Source organism: Galleria mellonella, unplaced genomic scaffold (genome assembly GCF_026898425.1).
Source record: "Galleria mellonella isolate WM207_F2 unplaced genomic scaffold, CSIRO_AGI_GalMel_v1 utg270, whole genome shotgun sequence".
In the NCBI taxonomy this organism is placed as follows: domain Eukaryota; kingdom Metazoa; phylum Arthropoda; class Insecta; order Lepidoptera; family Pyralidae; genus Galleria; species Galleria mellonella.
Window position 1 is genome coordinate 2235108 of NW_026442062.1, and position 23007 is coordinate 2258114.

At 31.6% G+C, this 23007-nt stretch overlaps 1 protein-coding gene and 1 non-coding gene across 2 annotated transcripts in view; both read right to left on the reverse strand.

Annotated features, from left to right (window-relative positions):
• LOC113514349 (homeotic protein empty spiracles-like) overlaps window positions 1-23007 on the reverse strand; it is a 54491-nt gene extending 31484 nt beyond the window's left edge. Inside the window, exon 1 of the mRNA XM_026898416.3 lies at window positions 22432-23007. Within this exon, the coding sequence (XP_026754217.1) occupies window positions 22432-22882 (451 nt within the window). The 5' untranslated portion in view covers window positions 22883-23007. The remainder of the gene's footprint in view (window positions 1-22431) is intronic.
• LOC113514579 (U6 spliceosomal RNA) lies at window positions 8483-8589 on the reverse strand. The gene has a single exon (XR_003402184.1). It is a non-coding gene; the product is annotated as a U6 spliceosomal RNA (small nuclear RNA).

Consider the following 23007-nt stretch of genomic DNA (forward strand, 5'->3'; position numbering starts at 1 on the left):
ATTTTTAAATAATTCTATTATTTCAAAATATTTTAAATTTAAAAGTGATTTTTTTATTAGTTCAACCAATTGTCATAAAAAATAGTACAAACTTGATATGTGTGATGGAAAAGGACATAGAGTACTTTTATCCCAAGCAGGCATTGTAACCGCACTGCATAAAAAAAATTTCCTGCTTATAAATTTTATTTTATTAATTTTTATTTATTGGTATTTTAGTTATTACTAATAGGAACTATTCGAATAATAAATATCACTCATTCTTTTAATTACTACAAATATAACTAGTTCACTTTTTCATACTTTCTTAATAAGCTGTTACGGAAATTGCAATGGATTAAAACGTGGGTGGTAGCGCTCGCTATAGATATACTGGTTCTGTGCGCAGCGGCCTTGTACCGACGTACTAATATACTAATGACATTATAATTGCACGACGAAGCAATGTTATACCTTTGAGCAATATAAATGAAGGATTTGTCAATTAGATTATTAATATTTAATTTAATCTACCAAATATTGCTGGTACCTTTAAAGCATATTGATAAAGTTTGTTAACGACTCATAACAACGCCAAATAAATGCTAGTAGTGTGATGTCAATTTATGAGTTCTTTTTATTACAAAAATATCAGATAAGCAATAACAAATTTTGATTGATATTACTATGGTATTAGTTATTTATTATTCGCATCAATATAATCTGTATTACTTCTTTAAACTTATGGTGATAAGAATAAGTCATTACTTTTATAACATTGTTTTCTAAACAGAGCCGATACAGAATATACTCCACGTAGAAGTAAAAAAAAATTCACTTTTGGGCAATTTTTAAATTATTTTTTGACATGCAGAAATGAAGATTTTCCTAAAAAAATTAATATGGATTATTTATTTCATTTCATAAAAATAAGAATTAATTTAGAAATCGATTTGAAGATAATAGAACCCGAAAGTCAAAGACCCAAACCAGTAAATGCTCTATAAAAATAGCAAAAAACAATTGCAAAAATATAATTATGGAAAAAATACGTGAACATAATAAATGTATGGTGTAATAGGCACCTAAATGCCTATGCATACTATAAACAAAAACGTATTCAACCACGCTTCAGGCTAACACAAAATTGCTGTTCATGTTGAGCGCTCAAACATAACACAAATACGTGCTTTGCGAATTAGCGTGAAGGTATTTTGTTTGTCTTATACTTCTATTGATTTTTCATTTTGGTGCATTATATATCTATAAGAAGAAGTCAAGGCATTATGCATATAGCGTCATATTTTCTATTTCTTTTTTTACTAAATTATAGAATTAAGGCATTGTGCATATGCGGTAAAACCTATAATGAATATCGCTACGATGCGATGAAAATGAAAGAGCTTCCTCTACGTGCCGGTCCAATATCGAGGAGATGAAAACACACAAAGATGAAAACACCTTACTTATTGCAACTTAGGACAGAGGATCCTGGTGCCGCTGGCCATTAATACCCGACCCCAAATAGTGCTGGGATCAAGGGTTGGAAGAAGAAGAAGAAAATTGTGCACAGACGGTCTTTTTTTAAAAAATTCTAAACATATTTAGCGCGATCTACTTGTGCATGATTTTTTTGATAACAAAGAGAAATTTAGAGAGAGAGAAAAAGAAATAGAAAGGATGTGAATGTCTCATTCCCACACATGTATTTAAATATAATATAAATTCAATAAAGTGTTGTACATCACGCTATCACTCTGTTATATTTCGCGCGTGTTAACCTTGATTAAAGAAACATACGTATGTATGACCGACTAAATACCTTCAAACTTATATCATTTTATTCTTATCCTTATGCAATAAAAGAGTTCTTTATAGTATTTAGCATACTATAATATACGTGAGTGACCTTGTACGGTGCTTACTGTTGTTTATATAATCGTTATGAAATTTTGCATACCGAGTAAATCATATGCTACTTTTCAACTGACTTCAAAAAAAAAGGATCTCAACTCGGTCGTATTATTTTTAATGTTTGTTGCCTTATAATTCTGTTAGTTATAAACCAATTTGGATAATTATTTTTTATCTGAAAGTATATACTTACAGATTGGTCCCATAGGGATGTTATCAAAATCGGTTTAGTAGTTTGGTTTTAAATGAAGTAACAAATTTTGCCACATTTGAAGTTTATTTTTTTTTATGCAGACAAAGTTCAGGGTAAAAACTAGTAACATTAATAAATATGAAATAAAGAAGAATAGTAATAATTTAATTAACATCGAACCCGTATTCATGAAGTCAAGGATTCAAAACCCAGTTCCTATCTACCAACAATCAGCGACTCGAAAAGGTTTGTTTAGTTCCATAATGATGGTCAATTCACAACGTTATCTTAACATCAATATGACTTTTGCAACAAAAAATTCGACCAAAAAATTAAGTCTTCATTTTTTAAACCTTCGAACTTGACATGTGTATTGTAATACATTTTTTATCCATACATACTTAAAATGCAAGGGCTTTCATTGATAACCTAACATTTTATACAGAAAGTATACACCTGTCCCCTTGCAATGTTTTATTTCTGACAATAACGAAGCTAATTACATGCACATTAAAACCATGACACTCGAGGCGAGACGAGACGATTGACTACTCTTTTTATACGACTTGGAATGGCAAACAGGCTGACGGCCCACCTAATGGAAGGTGGTAACCGTCACCTATAGACATGAACGACATTATGGGGATCACAAAAAATTTTAATGGGAATAATAGAGTCGAAACATTTCTTTTAAAAACAATTGCTACGTTTTTATCCCTTGCTATTTTTATATAAAGAAATTTTTTATGCAACTTAGAATGGTGAACAAGCTGATAGCTCACATGATAGAAAGTACCATGATCACAACAACGTATACTGTGTTGCTCATAATACCTCTCATGCGTTAACATTCCTAAGAACTAAGGTGTTATGCCTCTGTACCTTGTAATATTATTGTCATTTCATATAAGTATGTAGATATATGCAAATGTAAAACATTATTTTTGTTCTTGATTATACAAAAATATGTTCTCGATAAAATTTAATCTCGATTAGAACAGTAGACAAAAGAACTGAAAGACTACAGTGTAAAGAAATGCTTACACTATGGTTACACTGTGCTGCTATTATGAAGGATACTTTGATGGCAATAGCTTTGCTTAGATGTACGTTGAACTAAATGAGCTAAACTTAACGAAATTAAGTTATCTTAATTAAGCTCTCAATGTAGCCTGCGCTTTAGACCATGCAAACAATTTTGTACAATCTTATTTTGATTTATAAAACTGTTACTCATACATAGTGACTAAATAGTTGCAAGCGAAACAACTTAATCAGTCTCCGCTATTAAAAAAAATGTTTCTTTTTAAATACATTACGAGCACCATATTTAAGCGGTATTATATTCTTATTTTCAATAAAGTTCATTACATTTTGCACATTAAGTTGCGAGTAATCGTCGAGTAACGACAATTTAATTATTATTCACGGTGATGTCAACACAAATGCGAGTTTCGCGTGATATTATTACTGGTACGCATTGCAAATCGCGCCAATTTACTGCACTAATGAGTTTTCACACTATTTCTTTGATGACTTTCAAAGAAGGATAACAGTATTTTCCAATGATTTCCAAAAGGAGGTTATTAATTCGGCTGCCTGTTTTAATGTATCTCCACCAATTCTGAATCCATTTTAATAATTATTTTTTTAATTGAAAGGGTTTCCTCCCGTACCAGTTTCACACTCATTTTATCAAAACTCAAATTATCTTTTGTGAATGAAATTTTAATTAGGCATACATATGCTTATTGCATAAAAATGTATATATCCCTTAGCAAAGTTTTGACTTAGAAATTCTATACCTAGATTTATCATGACAGATAGTCAAATGAGTATGACAAATGTCTAAATTGTCTAAATAAACAAAAGAAAGTCTAAATATCTTATAAGAATGCAACGCAAAACATTCCTAACCAAACTAATGTTTCTTACCTAATAATGCTTTCACGAAATGAAACAACAGAGAATCGAATTTGAGACTTCATATTTTATCTCTAGAATATTCAATGCCGTTTTCACTTCTACACTTCTTTTACAAAACCATAATTATTAGTTTAGATAACGACATGGCGTAACATTTCATTTTGTTATTGAAATAGTTTTATCACGAAGATAACCCTAACAGTGTCACGAAAACCATAAACCTCTGGTTTTATTACGACTGATAATTTGTTTTTATTGTTAGATCTCTAATAATGTTAGTTTATCTATTTTACTTTAGTATTGCTTAATGAATATAGACATATAAATCTAATAACTATATATCATAAATATAAGAAAATAGGAAATCGTTTTGTTTGCGCAATTTCCAGAAATATTTGATCATCACTGCTAAAAAATAATGTAAAATTGTCACCATATATAATAGATATATCACAACAGTTTTACTTAACTGCTAAAGTTAAAGTAAAATTTTGAAAATGTTTAAATTTTTTTATAATTTATGTTGGCTGTGTGGTCCCAACATAGACTAGGCCACCCCTTATTTCCCGTGGGCGTCGTAAGAGGCGACTAAGGGAACTTAATAGTAGAGAGACTTTTTTTAATGAATGGTAATGGAATGGTAACCCCGCTTGCGCTTTTAGTATACACTGACGGGGCACCAGTGAGGGATGATAAGTGAAGATGAAGCAGATGAGTTAGCCCATCGTGACATATTTACCAATGGATTAGCCTAGAGGGAACCGCAAGAAGATCGACCTGAGAGAGTATATTGTTAATAATAGGGATACTAATCCCTATTTCTAATCATCCCTTTTCCCCTCAATAGGAGGAGATATGCAGCATGCAAGGATAGGTAGCAACTTCACTCTTAAAACATCTCTAAAAGCCTAAATACGGGTCCCAACTCACTTACCAACTAGTGCGGCAACAAGCGTGGCAACTACTGGCCAAATTCCCCTTATGGGGTAGGCTTATGTTCAGCAGTGGAGAGATTAAGGCTGAAATGATAGTTACATTAAATAAATAGATATAACCTATTTGCCCGCGTTATATTGCAAAAGTATTCAAAAGTTAGGACAGACACTTTTAACTTCACGCGATCACGATGTAGGTCAGATATAAGATATGATATTGATATGACAATCAAATTACATTTCCATGCAATCATTTTTATAAAGCTTAATAATGGAATAATGGTCTTCGCTTAGATTATATAGATAGAGTGTCTCCATAGAAATGCTTCGAAAATTTTATAAAAAAGTTGACCCGTTGTCAACTTTTTCATACAATTCTACGTAATATATACTTTGAATGAGTGATTCCTTTATAACTTTTATATTTATTTTATCTTATAATTTTGCATATTTTTAATGCATAAACTGTCATTTTATTTGTTAAATAATACGTCAAGATACATTTTATGCGTAAATATATAGAACACCTATAAAAAAACAAGTCAGCTAATTTTTATAGGGTATTCGGGATATTCGTTATCGATTTTCGTTAACTGTTTACACTGGCAGGGTACCGATGAGAGATAAATATCTGAAAATGAGGGGAAGGTGTTGTTAGTAATGAGAACTACTACTGATTCCATTGGTAGTAAAATACCCTATCAGATCTACCTCCATACGGTCCCCTCTGGAAAATATCCTGATAAATTAATAACAATGGGCTAACTGGCCTAGTTTCTTACTCATCTGTCATCACTCACCGGTGCCCGAGCGTATGCTGATAGCACAGGCGAAGATACCATCTCGTTTTTACCCAATACAAAAAATACTTAAATGAAAACGAGGTTGGGTTACTAGGTCGCTCGTAGCAAATTTTTCAAAAATTCACAATTTCCAAGAAGGGCCGCGTAGGGGTCGACCTGACAGAATATCTAAATAGCTAACAAGGCTGCTATTCCCAATTACCAAGAATTTCCTTTCCCTTAACCATTCGCCATTCAAGAGTGATTGAGTAACAAACATTCAAACACCTTACAAACTTTCACATTTTTTTATAGTAGGAAGTAGGACATTAGTAGGTAGGATAACTGTAATTTAATGCCCATACACAAACTATTCAATTAAAACAGTGATTACTTGTCTATGGGCCTATAACAATTTTGATTGTTTGGTAAAAGTGGTTATTACAGATTTATATTGGTATACCTATTTATAACTATAGGTCTATTCCATAATTCCACTACATAAAAATGGCAATAAAATCTAATGTTATCAAATAATAAATCATGTCATGAATGAATAGTAACAAAAAACATAATGAAAGATATTTATGTATAATTAACAGATAACAGTTTTTATACGAATTAGAAACCAACGTCACTAATTAAAATAAGTAAGTGTTGATTGTGCTTGTTTGGACTCTGTGAACTTTATGATTTCAATAGGTATGTCTTGATTTAAAAGTAAAAATAAAAGAGACAAATGCAAGTAAATTTTTTTGTTTCTTTTTTACTATACTGTAACGCCAAGAGTTCTACAAATGAACTGCAACTTCCGAGAACTTAGAAACTAGGAACGCTATCATGCCCTGGTATGTAATAATTTCACTGAACCTTCAAACTCATGAATGCAAACATAGCTGGTAAGACAAAGCTACATATACTGATTACTTTGTTAAAAAAATATATATAAACATATATACATACATAAATTTTCTAATTATAACAAAGTATAATAAGGTAATGTCCAAAATTCTAGATCTAGCTAGCAATACTGAAACTTTATATTTTTTATAGATCTGTCAGTTACTATAAAAGACAAAAACATAAAATAACTGTATATTGATTGAAATATTTTCATTTGTATATAACAGATAATATTAAGTGGCAAAGATATGAACTAATAATAGAATAATATCAATATCATATCTAATTGTTAAAAAAAAAAATCTTTATTTGCCGCCATGTCTGCAGACGGTCAATGAACTCGCGACGGCCTACCTATGTTATCCTAAAACATGATAATTTGGCCGACTTTTCAAAGTTATCGCTGAAAACAATATTTATTTATTAGGTGCATGTCACTAAATTATATAATAGTTTAAAAATTATAAAAAATCATAAACATTATAAAAAACCGTAAAAGAAATTATTTTTCTTATTTAATTTTATCATTTAGATTACACTTTTACTTAAGTACTTGCAAAAAGGTTTATTAGGTACCTACCTGTATCATAAAGTCATTCCAAGAATCTCGTTTAAATAGACAGATATGAATATTTAGTTTTACGACTATAAAGCTCACAATAAAGTAATTTAGCAATTATCCGTAACGCTATATTCGATTTAAACAACAACTATGGGCCTTTATGGGCTATTAATGCGAACTTTTCACACCATAAGTGTGTAATGGTCGTTATTCTTTAAAGATTTAATTAATTGACTATTGCCAGTATAGGCCTACTGTGCTAATGGTTCTTCTCCATACCTTTATAAAACATACTAAAATATCAATAAAAAATATATTTATATTACGTTATTTTATGACAGTGTATAACAGTTATTTTTAGTAACTTAACATTTTTAAAAGAATGCTTTTTATTATACCTAATAAATTTACTATACTTATATGTAATACCAACTCCATATTGTAAAATATCACGGAGAGAAGAAAAGCCAATATACGCATTCTCTCCGTTTTTTAAATCATTCCATACTGATTCTCTCAATCACTATTTTATTGGTCTTCTCCTAATTAATTTCCCATATATTTTCACAGCTGAAGAATTGACCGGATAATTGGCAGAATCCGTTCTTTGTCTTTGTGCATTGATACTAGATATAAAGGACCGTTTTTAAATTTTTAATCTTGCTGGTTCAGAAAAAAAACTCACAAAAGTGTTTAAATTTCAACGGCTTTTAAATTTTATGTCATATCGCATATTTCTATATCTTGTTTGTGTACCACAAAATCATAGAAACTTTAGATCAATACCTAATAATGGGCCACCTAATAATATTCAAGTTCTCTTAAGGAGGAGAAATTAAATAGTAACTTGCTATCGCATTACATACGTAAATAAACATAATAATAATAACTTTATTTGAACTATAATGCGGGTACACAATTTACTAAACAGTGATTACTGTTAACACTAATACATGCCTAGACAATGGCGGAACGGCATAAACGTAATGAGTAGGCCGTGTAAATTATTACAACGGAACGGTCACCATACTACCCTACAAATTGGATATCAATCGCTCGGTTGAGACGCCCTCTGTGTGACACTACACTTGACTACTACAAGACTGTCTTATTGTTACGTTGTAAATCTTATTATTATATGTCTATTTTAAAGGAAAACTAAAACTATTAAATATATAAAGGACTATTACTGCACCAACCGGAGTATTTATTAATATTGTATCAAACAATTACTACACTAAGCTCGCAGGCCCTTTTCGTAGTAATCGGTGAGTGGTAAATTAAGTCCAAAAATGTGGCACACTTCATAATTATGCATGTCATCCTTGCGCAGGGATCATGCTAATCTTCTCTGTATCGTTCCAATTTTAGTATATGTACTACCAAAGCAAGTAAACATCTTATTTTTTTTTATTTTTTTGAATATCCTCTTCTCTTAAAAATGTTAATAACTTAGCTATCCTGCAATAAGTGTAGGTATATAAATAGTTAAGTAACTATTTTTCCACACAATAACTTCTCAAATTAATTAATCATAATTTTCGACTACCACTCAAGCTCAACTCGACATTGTAAATCATTTGTCTAAACTACCGATCACATCACTAACGAAATGGCCGAGCGGTACCAACATAACAACCATTATAAATTGTTACTTTAAAACGCCAGTTAATCGTCCCACACCATCGCTCAACAACAAAGTAGACTCAAATTACATCCAATTATAAGCCATTCAATCCTTTTTAGAGGAATACTGTAAAAAAAATACGGAGGCAACAATCGTTGTAATTAAGAAAAAAGGCGCATAACGAAATATGTGACGTTAGGGCTACCAACATACTTAACGAGGCGATACGTAGTGACGTGCAATGTCGACAAATATACTGTTACTGTCGACAAATAGCTGTTTTTACAAAAAAAATATTATCATAATCTTGTAAATAAAAACAGTAGCTATGATGAGTACATACAATATTTATCTAACTTAACATACATACACAGATAATTATATAAATAATTTTCAATGAAACTGATTATGCAGAAATTAATAAACTACTTCTCTAGGCCAAGGAGGTTCGCAACTATATTGTACTTATCATGATCATCATTAGCCTACAGCAGTCCACTGCTGGACATAAGCTTCTCTCCAAGTACTTTTTACGATCACTTTGTACAGGTCCATACTTTATGTATGTATGTTAACATACTTTATACACCCAAACGTTCCCAGCGCAAATTTTGCGCAAATTGTCGCGCCATCTTGCTAAGCTGTGTTTTTCCAGTATCGTAATTTTCTTACTAATTCTGGACCGATTTTAATAAAGTTATTAAATTTGATAACATTTTTGGATTACTCTTATACTAATTAGATCGATGTATAATAATTATCTATAATAAAATGTAATCAATTTTACAATAAAATATAAACATATATCGACAGTATACTGATCGACTCTATCACCGCCCTAAAAAACAATAAAATTTTGACCAACAATGGCTTCGGTTGATAATCACCGACGTTAAGTCCTCGTCTCCCTGACATAAAGACTCTTTGTCAAAGTTTATATTTTTTTTCTTTTTTAGTTACCGAAGGATATTAGTAAAATTTAATAATTCCCCGGTGTGAGTAGCACAAACAACTCACTTTATAAAACTTCATAAAATGAGTTACAACTCTTACAAGTTTTTGTCTGTTTAAAGTTACATTGATTTAATATAATCTTAGCTAATATAATAAAATTGTAACTAGATGGTATCTCTGCATGGATTAATTTAATAATTTAAGAAAAAATAATATACAATATACAAATAATATACACGCGTATTGCATCCACGCGCATAAAGTAGCGAATAAAAAGCTAGTTATAAATACGAATATTAAATAGACAGATGTTTGTTACTCTTTCACGCAAATACCATTTAACAGATTTTGAGGAAACTTTACTATGTTATAGTTACATATCAGAATAGCACTTTAGCTATAATAAACAAAGACATTGTGTAAATTGGATAAAATATAATTGTAATTATAAAGTAAGTTTTCAGAAATTTTTGCCCATTGAAACAAAATCACACTCGCCTAAACTTTATTACTACCTCTTATAGATTATGCTGACGTATGTTATCTGGATGTCATAGAGGAACAATTAAATAAGTTGGAACGGCTACAAAATTTATGCATACGTTTTATTTATGGACTTAGAAAATACGATCATGTCTCCTCTTACAGAAGCATATTAAAATGGCTCCCAATTCGTCAACGTCGTGATTTTCATCTTTTATCTTTCCTGTATTCTGTACTGTTTAATTTCTCCTCCCCATCTTATCTTTGTGAACGTTTCACTTTCCTTGTCCCCACTGGCATGTCCAGTAGGTCGAGTAAGTCCCTTATTCTTAAAATCCCTCCTCCTCATACCTCCTCATGCTATAGTGGATCATTTACGATTCATGCGGCTAGACTATGGAACTCTCTTCCACTGCATATTCGTGAAAGTCAATCACTGAATATATTCAAGAGCAGATTAAAAGAGCATCTTCTGTCCTCATAAACTTATTATGTATGTATATGTACGTATTTTGTATGTGAAAAGATATTTTATGTTTATGTACATATGTATTATAGTATACAGATATGTATGTATTTTAATTTTAATTATATGAGTTACTTTGTATATATGTCAACATATTTATTATTTCTTAATAGAAACATCTACGAGTATAATGTTTCCTCCTATTATTGTACGCATACTGCCCGCTGGTAGTTAATGCTCCTTTCCACTCAGGGTTTGTTGGACGAGAACTCTTACAGAGTCAAGCCCGCCTGTTGTACATCTTTAATATAATTTTTATATATATTATACTCAAATGTTTGTAATTTTTTGTGTACAATAAAAAATAAATAAATAGATAAGTCACAAAACTCCTGTCATCTAAGAGCTGTTTCCGAGTACGCTGCATAAACCGTTAGACTTATACAAAAATAATGTAATTTAGAATAAGCTATTCGAAATCTTAAACAATTCTAAAAAAAGTCCACTATCTTTTATGTGAAACCCGGTATAATTAAAACTGTGACATAGCAAAAATTTTAAAATCAATACTGTATTTACAATGCACATTTATCGTCACTTTCCTGCCTTTCCTTCCCAATTATTTGAAGTCGGCATAATATATTTTTATTCACAAAATTTCGGCTTTTAGCTTTACGTCCCGCCACCTGTCTAACGTTAACCCTTCTTGGCAATGCGTTTTGGTAACGGTATCCACCACCTATCGTATGTAGGAAAAGATTGAAGGGAAAGGAGAGACGTTGGCAGTGAATAAAGGAAGTTAGTAAAAAATTAAGGATTTTCGGAGTAAAAGGAGGCATTGCAGTTAAAAAAGTTACTGGTCAGAAACTGCAATAACTCGGGAAGCTGGGAATACAGATTAGAGAGACTATGTCTAAAGACAGATAGGAATTTCTTATAGAGGAATATGTACGTTAGTAATTTAAAGGAGCCATCATAAGGACTGGCTGGAATCATCGATAATAATCGCTCAAACTATCGTTAATAGTGTTGTGCTAATATATCAATATTCAACACGAATTCTCTATATCATTTTCACAATTTACATAAATTGATATGTATTATATAATATAATAAATACTTAGATTTCAAAATCATTAAGAAATTCCAATCAAGTTCGTCACATTTTCATCACACAATGTCTTTAATTTTAAAATTGAATGTTCGCAAATCGATCACAGAACAAGTGAAGTACATAAATAGGAAATTTACTAAATTATTAAAATACAATTGTATTTACCCATAAATATGTTTAAAGTAACAGCTGGTATTGTATGTGCTGGTACGGTTTAACTGTAAATTGTCTCCTTGTTATGGCACTATTACATTATTTGATTTGCATATACAAAATTATTGTATTAACATTCGATATATATATTGAAAGAGCTTATTTTTTGTTCATTTTCCTTGCTTAGTCTATTTTCATAGCAAAAGAATATATTTGTGTACTTAGTTTAAACAATTTCTATACACTTTCTGTTATACAATTTTCCACAATGGATGGTTGATGATCGATCTGTTCGCAAGTCAATTCCTTTTACAAAATATATTTTCTGTAAAATTAATAAAAAAATATATTGATGTTATGATAAACACATTTTTTTTTTAATTTAAAACTTATTAACATTAAATCACAAATATTTTTATAGTTGGATACTAATAGTTTTAAAGTTAGTTGCATAATTACTGCTCTTGTAAATTTATTTGAAAAAGTAAGTAGAAAGTTTGTATATGAAATCAGCAGAGATAATATAACATATACAAATACAATAAATGAATTAAACATACTTACTGAAAATAATATTAATCGTCTTTAAATGTCCATCAATGGTAAGTTATTCATAATGTTATGAATAACCATTATATGTTATGTTTTATTAAATCAGTAATAACCACACATATGTATTGATAAAATACAAAGTGAATAATTATATAAAGTTCCTAAGTTTTGTTATTATAATTAATGAATTTATTATATTTTATTGTATAAGAATTATTTTTATTTGTTTATTTTTATTTTATGTATACATAATTTACCTTATGTTATTTTACACCAATATCTCGATAAAATATAGAAAAGTATATATCTGTATAGCATGTCGGTTCTTTACCTGAGAGTGAAATCGCCAAATTTATAACAAATAATCTACGGACCAATAACATTTGTTAAGCACTTTTCCAAAGATGATATCACTATCTGTCATTTGTATGGCTATTTCAAGAGCCTGGTCGGGATCACATACCCATGTGTTCTTACCTTTAGAACCATACAGATCACTACGAAACGTGAAAGTAATTAGTTGTTTTGTATCGAAATCTATGCCGATGAAGTCGCGGACAAAAGTTCAGTATAAAGTTCATTTAGTATAAAAATGTTGCCGCTAAAGCAACGACTACAAATAAATAGTTACATTGTTAAATAACAACATACGCAATCAGTAGGACTGTTAGGTCATATATATACCTACAATTGGAGAAACAATCCACATCTTATAGTAAGTACCTACCTACAAAAATTATAAATTACATTTTTACATACGTTATAAGTACCTATCCATCTAAGTAACTAACAAGTAACTAATGTAACGTACTGTAATATACATACAATATTATTATTTTTTACATAACAAAATAAAACCACTACAGCGTTCATATGTCTCTCTGTAACGGCTAAACTCAGAAACTATACTGTAAGGATATCGATACGGATTTCACTAATTCATAGACGGATTTATTGAGATTTAAATCATTTATACAAATAATTTATGCATTAATCATATGAGATGATTACTATTTTATTGAAAAAAGTTAGAAAAAAGAAGCGTTAATCCTTTGCGCTGCCTAAAGAATATAAGTGAAAATTATATATAGGTATATATAACTATGGAAAAATATCGACCTTTAATAGTTATAAAATTGAGTTCACGATATATCTTATATACTTATTTAATGTACATAATATCTTATATCACATTAATAGCAAAATACTTATGTAATTAAATAAAAAGAACAATACTTAAATACGAAAGAACTAAAGTTCAAATTCTATAACAAAATTACCAAACACAATTTTTACATTCTTTTTCTGCTACAAAAAGGACATAGAATGCCGGTTTAATTAAAATTAAATTCTTTGACGCGGGTTCATAATAATATTATTGTTATTACACAAGGGTGGCAGTCAATTGAAGGGGATGCGTTATTTACCAGCACAGCTTATTTGCTCAATAATATTTTCTTTGAAGCGGCGAGGGATGAAATAGGTTTTTTGTTGACATTGATAATGGAGCAGGGGTGAAGTTACTCCCGTTTTTATAGTAAACAGTAATCATTATAATAGTATTGGAAGCCGGATCGGGAACAATAATGATCTAATTGAGATTCACTTCCTATTTTAATACATTACAGTTACTTTTTATTGTTCGGGTACTTATTATTTCTGATAAATACGTTATACAGGGAAAATCAAAATTATTGACATATGTATATTATAAGGGGTAATAATGATTATGTATTTAAAAAAAATGGAATTTAAAAACACGTTGAGCCTCCCATACTAATTTGATATCTGTATCGCCCTATTAGTAATGTAGCTTCATATTTTTTTTCTGTTATTTTCTTTTTTTAACCTGTTCCTATACAATATTGAGAACCTGAGACTTGAAATCTAAATTCGAATGACACTATTTCTTTACTTAAATGAAATTGTTGTTTTATTATTTTCAAAACATTATCAAAGTATATTGTTAATATAAACATGTTTATTCCACTATCATATCAGAGTTTGAAGACTTTTTAACCAGTGCGTGTTGCCAGTGATGACTTATGGACCTGAAATATGATTCTACACGATTGACCGTATGCAAAAGTTTCAAATTACTCAGAGCGCTATGGAAAGGGCTATGCTCGGAATCTCTTTACGCAATAGAATCCGAAACGAGGATATCTGCAAAAGAACCAAAGTAACCAAGCTGAGTAAGCAAGCTGAAGTGGCAATGGGCTGGTTACATAGCTCGAAGAATCGACAACTGATGTGGAAGAAAAATTTTTGAGTGGCGACCCTGTACGGTCAAACGCAGTGTAGGGCGACCCCCCCCCCCCCACTAGAAGGGGGGAAAGGGATTGTTAGTAATGGGGTCTAACTGTCCCATTGCTAGCAATACACCCTATCAGGTCGACATCCACGCAGGTCCCCCTGGAAACCATCGTGGTTAATTCTAGTGGAATTCGTCATGATAGGTGACCTGCTATCATCGTCACGGGATTATAATCCCTCACTGGTGCTCCACCAGCGTATGCCGATAGCGCGCGCGGGGTTACCATTTCATTATCACCCTTAAAAAAAAAAGACCCCCTACTAGATGGAGTGACGACCTTAAATGCATTGCAGAGAGTCAGTGGATGCAGGTGGCTCAGGACCGTTCTTTATGGCAGTTTATTGAGAACGCTCATGTCCAGCAGTGGACGAATAATGGCTGAAATGATGATGATGATGATTACGCCATAGTAAGTCATGTTTTTAAGTTTTTACAAATTAAATTTATAAGTAGAAAGCTTTTAAATTTAGTATGTAATCATCATCGTATATTTGTTACTCAATGTTTGTTAAATAAAGACATAAACGTTTAATAAACGAATAAACTACGTATATCCTAGACTAACAACAAAATATAGATACCCACTTTTATCTTAATTGGCACATGTATAGCTAGTAATACAAATAAAGCAATACACAATGTTGTGCTTACAAATAAAAAATACATATTAAAGTCAAATATGTTTTCAATGTCGTGTATTATCAAGAAAATTTAATAAACATCTACAATGTTGCACTAAGTAGCAGTAATAAGACTCATTGAATTTATCATTGTATAATTAAGATATCGGATTCATAATTACGACTAATGGGCAGCTACATTGTATGAAGTCAGAGGGTATCACAGCCACTGGTAATTATGAAATGTGTCCATAGAGGTTAACGGTTAATGAGACATTTTTGACGAGGATAGGATAATGTTAATATTTACATTTTACTAGATGATCCCGCGGCTTCGCCCGCTTGTTTCAGTATATAAATTACTCTATATGGTAAATTAGAACGTAACCTATCCGTGTACAACATTTCATACAAATCCATTTAGTAGTTTAATAAATTCATTTCATCACCACTCCTCTATCCGTCTTTCGTTAATAATTTTCAAACTTCATACATTTATTATGAATTTACAATTGCAATCATCAATCTTCCATCATCTACACTAGATGATGATATAATTACCTTTTATATATATCTAATCATAGTGACATACCTACTGACAGACATAAAGTCACTATAAGTTTCTGTTTGAAACAGCAATCAAAAAAATTAAAATGGTATAAATTTAACACATATAATATTTTTTTTATACAACTTAGAAACAAGCTGACGGCCCACCTGATGGAAAGTGGTAACCGTCGCCTATAGACATGAGCAGTACCATGGACATAACAGAGTATACTGTTTCGCCCATAATACCCCCCATGCGTTGCCATTCCTGAGGACTCGGATGTCATTCCTCTGTACCCTGTAAATTCACGCCATATTCCACTCTTTAAACCGAAACACAGCCATGCAAACACAACTGCTTCACGGTTGAAACACGAATGGGACAGAGGTACCCAAGCAATCGACTTTTGAACAAAGTCTCCCTCTAGTATGATATAAAATATCATTAGACGAAAGATAAATAAAAAAAAACCTAATTAGATAGGTATTCATTAATTAAGTAAAATGATATATACATTGTACACTTGTTTATCAAACATTACTTTTACAAATAGGTACATGTAGTTAGAATAATAAATAAAATTAAGTACGTAATTATTTCTAATATACCTATATAGGTATACATAGTTAATTACTGATCACGTTAAAAAAACTATTATACCTACTCTTAACACCCAAATTAATACTTGTTTGCCTACAGAACTGTAGATCGTTATATGATTTGAATAAAAAAATATAGAATATTCTAATACATTAAATACCCATATATATACTATTGTTATAATAATGATAAAAAACATCCATTTAATGGTAGGTATATATTGTATACTAGCGGCCCGTCCCGGCGTCGCACGGGTGGACATTTTTACATTTTAAAAAGTGGCCATTAAGACTACACACGCGACGGAAGCTTAAAAATGGAAGAACTTCTCCCGTTTTCCCAACATTTCTCTTCACTGCTCTACTCCTATTGATCGTAGTGTGATGAAAAGTATACTATAACCTGCCCAGGAGTATGAAGAATAATTGTACCAAGTTTCATTAAAATCCGTCAAGTAGTTTTTGTTTCTATAGTGAACATACAGACAGACAGACAAAAATTTTACTGATTGCATTTTTGGCATCAGTATCGATCACTAATCCCCCCCTGATAGTTATTTTGGAAATATATTTCATGTACAGAATTGACCTCTCTACAGATTTATTATAAGTATAGATATTGTCATGTAGTCTCTGCATAGAATGGGCCACCCCTTCCTTTCCCGTGGTTAGCGTAAGAGGCAACTAAGGGAACTTAATGATCGAGAGATGGACAGAAGCATCCCTCTTAAAATATCACCAAAGCTTAACTGCGATTGTCAAACCGCCCGCCAAGCATGGCGACTGCTGTAAAATCCCCAAATAGGGCGAGGCCTATGTTCAGCAGTGGACAATTAACTGTTCATACATTAACTGAAATTCTAAACAACCTAATGAATACTAGTCAATTTTAATTATAAAAAAAAAGTAAAAATATTTTTCAGTTTCCTAATCTGCACAAAAATAATTTCAGTATTAGGTACTTGTTTATATAATATAGTCATGGTGAGAGTATTCACACTTACCCCCTTATTCATAAAAACTAAAACTTTCTACGAGTACAAAGCTATTTTAAATATTACACTATTTTGTCACGTTCTTTCCAATTAGAAATGTAGCACCAAAGAAAGAGATAGAATAGTTCAATATTTAAAATAGGTTTAAATGAGGCTTGTCGTTTTTATGAATAGAGGGGTCAAATTATAGTTATACATTGTAGTACATATACGTCAATCAGGTGTTACCTACTTTCACCGTAACGACAACAGTCAACAAATGTCTATGTCTACCCCATTAGGAGTTATAGTTGCGAGCATATTTATTTCTTTATTTTTCTTATTTAAATTTTAAAAACACATTTTAACAATTTCATACGAATTACATAAAAACAATAAACAAAGTTATAAAATTTTATCTGTACTGTTTATGGTAAAGAAAAACCGTTAAGCATCAGACATAACATAACATGCATAACACAAATACTATCGCTCTCAATATATCGATACCTTTCTTAACTGGTCAACATCAAAAGGTTTTACCCAATATTTTAATCAGTCAAGTTAGAATTGCTCTATTAGATTCCATACAGTAACCGATTACCTATTCTGTAAACCTGTATGCTTTGTTTTTAATTACAATTTAGCTCGTAAAAGAACAATAATCTCTATTTTAGTAGAACATCTTCTAATTCTTTTTTTTATCAGATAGACATACATCATTATCATCAAATCAGTCTTTAACTGTCCACTGCTGAACAAAAGCCTCCCTCTTAGGGTGTTTTGCCAGTAGTTGCCACGCTTGGCAGGCGGATTGACAACCACAGTTAGGTTTTAGGGATGTTTTCAGACAAACGCTGCTTCCCAACTCTAGCCCTCTCTTAGTCGCCTCTTACGACACCCACGGGATAGGAAGGGATTGCTTATTCTATGCCGGGACTAAACGGTAGTACGTACTAAGTGAAACGTAGACATACACACTAAAAAAAATTTTATAGATTCTTATGACACCGAAATGATGAGTGGCTGGTTTCACACCAAAATCCCGAGAATAAAATTTCATTATACGTCATAGCTCTATTCCAGTTTAACAAAAAGCGTTTCCAAAGACAAGTCGTTTCAAGGACTAATATTTTATTTTTTTCCGTTTTTTTTTTCGAGTGCCGACAACGATCTTGTTGCGGCAAAAGATAACGGGTCTTTTTATCATAATGTTCTCGTGTTTCAAGATAAGCTACTATATTTTTTGTTAAAATTACTCTGTCAACGAGACGCTGTTTCTTAATATTCAAACCATGTTAGACATTTGGTATTTATATCCACGTGATGACACACAGCGACATTGCTGCGAAGACTAAAATATTTATATAATTATCTAGTTGAAACACGTCATACACGTCATTAGTTAAAACCACAGATCAACGCCCTCTATCCTTTCATAAACATTTAAAATTCAATTTATTAAATTTGTCTGTTTCTAAGTATCTAAATCTGTAGACAACGCACGATTCATTTCTATCACTATTTGACATTTTTTTTAATACTGAGTGAATAATTGTAGTAACATAATATAAAACTTACTGTTTATTCAATCATGATAAAAGAATATTACACCGCCGAGATTTTTTAATGATGATAATAATGTTCAATTTTATTATACAATAATTAAGTAAATCTACCAGTGGGAGACTTTGTACAAAAGTCGATTGCTTGGGTACCTCTGTCCCATTCGTGTTTCAACCGCGAAGCAGTGGTGTTTGCATGGTTGTGTTTCGGTTTGAAGGGTGGGATATGGCGTGAATTTACTGGGTACAGAGGAATAACACCTGAGTCCTCAGGAATGGCAACGCATGGGGGATATCATGAGCGAAACAGTATACTCTTTTATGTTCATGGTACTGCTCATGTCTATAGGCGACGGTTACCACTTTCCATCAGGTGGGCCGTCAGCTTGCTTGCCATTCTAAGATGTATAAAAAAAAAACAACACAATATTTACTAAACTCTCAGAGATTACAAAATAATAGGCACAAATTTAATAAATTTTGAAATATAAATCATAGATTGTTTTTTTTTTTCTTCTCAAAATTATAGCTTAAGTATAATTTTTATTATATAAAACAATTAAAACGCTAATATTCATATTTGTACTCGATATAAATATGTACAAAGTGTTAAGTATTTATAATAAGATTGGGTCGTTATTCGTACCATGTTTATTTGACCTTTCAATCATTACTTTTTGGTAAACATCCATTTAATTAAGCGATAACTTACATAGTTGTGCAAAATAAAGATATTAAATTTGATTATAATTTATTTTAATGACACATTACTAAGTATAACTAGTACTTATAGAAAAATAATATCAACGCAAAAAAAAAAGACAAAATATAATAAGCGCCATTTAAGTAGTCAATTTTATAGAAGAACAAAAAAGGGTACAAAAGGCAAAATATGTGATGATAGGTAGTATAGTAAATGTCTAACAGAGTAAAACAGTTAATATCACATCTTTGTATTTTGACATGATTTATAACAACACAAAAATAGAAAACAAAAAAAAAATTCTGGAGGATAAACCAAAAAATGTCTGTAGTGGTTAAATTGCCACCAACTTGCTCTAATTAATTTATGATAAAATATTATTATAAATATATTTTTTTCTTTTAGTAAACTTAATTGTAAGCATTTCTGAATATTTTTTTTTTGTGGATCTACTACACAGTTCGTAATGCAATTTTAGCTAAGAAGAACGGCAAAATACTCAATTGTTGTTTCTTTCTTCTTTCAAATAAAAGTTGTTTACAAAAAATTAGTAAACTGACTACCATAAACTTCACATTGATAAACAAATTTTCAAACAATAATAGTATTCTATAACAGACTAGGCACTACTAACACCACGCCGGCACCAATTTGGATACTACACAGAGATGACGCGTTTTTTAAAATAAACGATTACATAAAAAATATCGATACCCAAATTAATATGACAATCAGTAAAGGTAGATATCAATTGTTATAAAATATACGAGAGTGTGGGCCTCTAGTATATTTTATAAGGAATGACCTATTTAAAATGGAAAAAGAAATACACTACTTTTTATTCTAGTCAATCAACATATCCCTGTCATACGGGCGAAGTGGAGGGAAAAAATTAATACATAATTACCTAATATAGTTAGTTGCCAAACACCTACATGTAGGGGGGAAAGGGATTGTTAGTAATGGAGACTGAGAATCCCATTGCTAGCAATATACCTAACCAGGTCGACCTCCTAGCGGTTCCCCCTGGGAACTATCATGGTTAATTCCTGATGAATTCATCATGATGGGCTAACTGGTCTGTTTTCATTCTCATTTATCACCCCTCACTGGTGCTCCGCTAGCGTATCTCGTTAGCGCAGACGGAGTTACAATTCCATATTCACCCAAAAAAAAAACATCTACATGTAGGCATATTATATTTTTTCAAGTATATGGACCATTTTTGTTATTTTAACGTTGTAATTTTTAAGAATGTTCACACAGATAAATAACAATAATTATTTTAAACATCGATTAGGTAAGTGAATCCACATTGTAAATATCACTTAATATTTATTCATGTCTATAAATAAAATAAGTATCAATATTGACCAATAGCGATAACATAGGTAATTGCTAACTTTCGTAAATACAAAATGTACGTATCTTAGGTAAAAGACAAATTTTATTCTAAATCGTGAACAACTTTCTTTTCTACATTTTCTGATTAATAATTTGGGATTGGCACTAATGATAAGGTAATATAATACAGTTATTTATTAAAAGGCAAGTAATTATAACTTTATATTTCATTTACATTTTCAGTTGTATCTTCAACAAACTTTTATGTTTACCTCATAGTTGATTGGTAGATAAATAAAACCTATGGTGTTATATTCAAAATGAGCACTTTAATTATACAGGTACCTACGTGAAAGTTAAATAAATAAATAAAATATATTTGTCTATTGTCTTAATTCTGCTCTTATGAAAGATATTTCGCAGATACCTCTAGGAAGTCTTCATGTAGCACAAACCAGGTCTTTGTTCATTTATAATACATACAAATGGATTTATAATCTAACAAATACTAAAGTAGATACAGAACAAGCTGTAGACTTCAAAATAATATTTACATTAAATTTATTTTGACGATATCAATACGATGTAGTCCTCGATTCACTTCTCATACTAAAAATCCTTGGTAATATTTAGTAAATAATGCAGAATTACTAAAATAATCATGTATTTACACAAATTAGACAATAATTAATTACTGAAAAAAATTCTTGGCTTTCGAGCTAAGTAAACCCATGAAAATACCTGAGAGATTTACTAGCCCATCGGCGAAAGTATAAAGGTACGGATTCTACTTAATATCTAAGAGGACTATTGAAATTTGTGACTTTATCCCATGTATTTAAGCGAGATAACTGTATAGTCAACGGCGGCCTTAGGGGGTGGCGAACAGGGCAATTGCCCGGGGCCTCGCGTAACAACTCAAGCAAATCTTAAACAACGAGTGAATGGCATTTTATCTAGTGACAAGTTACAAAAACTTCCTGAATTAGGCATTTTAATCGCGAATGAACAAAATTACCAACACTAAAATATACAAATAAAAAAATTGTAATTCCGTGTGGGAAAAAAATAAATGCATATTTCTTACGGTGCTCGACAGCTCTTAGACGCTACCCTATAGACTTGTCAGTACCTGCCTTGGTAGATTTTTAAAAACAAAAAACCTTATTAAAATATAATTTAGAAAAATGTTAATTAACTAAACTAAAATTCTTACCTCCAGGAAACCTGTGTGGAAATATTCTTCCATGCCTATTGATTAGCCATGGATATAGTTGATAGGACTCCCTTGGTACCGGTGCGGCAGGGTGAGGTGGGGGGTGTGGTGGGATAGGACCTCCAAACCCTTGCTGCTGATGAGCAAGTGCAGCCGCTAACGCCGCGCCTTGAAAGTGCGCAAGGAACTGATGATGATGGCTTTGAGCATCTAAGTATGGCAACCTCTTCAGGTCAGGAGCTGGAAAAACTGCAGGTAATGCACTGGGCCGTAGCAAAGGGCGTGGAGATGGACTTCTAGGGGAGGCAACCGGGGATGGAGAGCCAGGACTCGCAAGTGGCGGCGACGCATGTTTAGGTCTCTCTGAGCCGCCAACTATACTGTCTATACTGAATCCTATTTTTGGCTTCGATGGCACCGCCACCACAGGGGTCGGTGCGAGAGGCATCATGCTTTTGCACACAACGGGTCCGTCACAAAAATATTCACCAAATCTCAGAAGCACATGTTACACAGAGCACAATCCATTTTCGTGACGCGAGTACGCGATACGAACGCCGTGGTGGCGCGCGACCG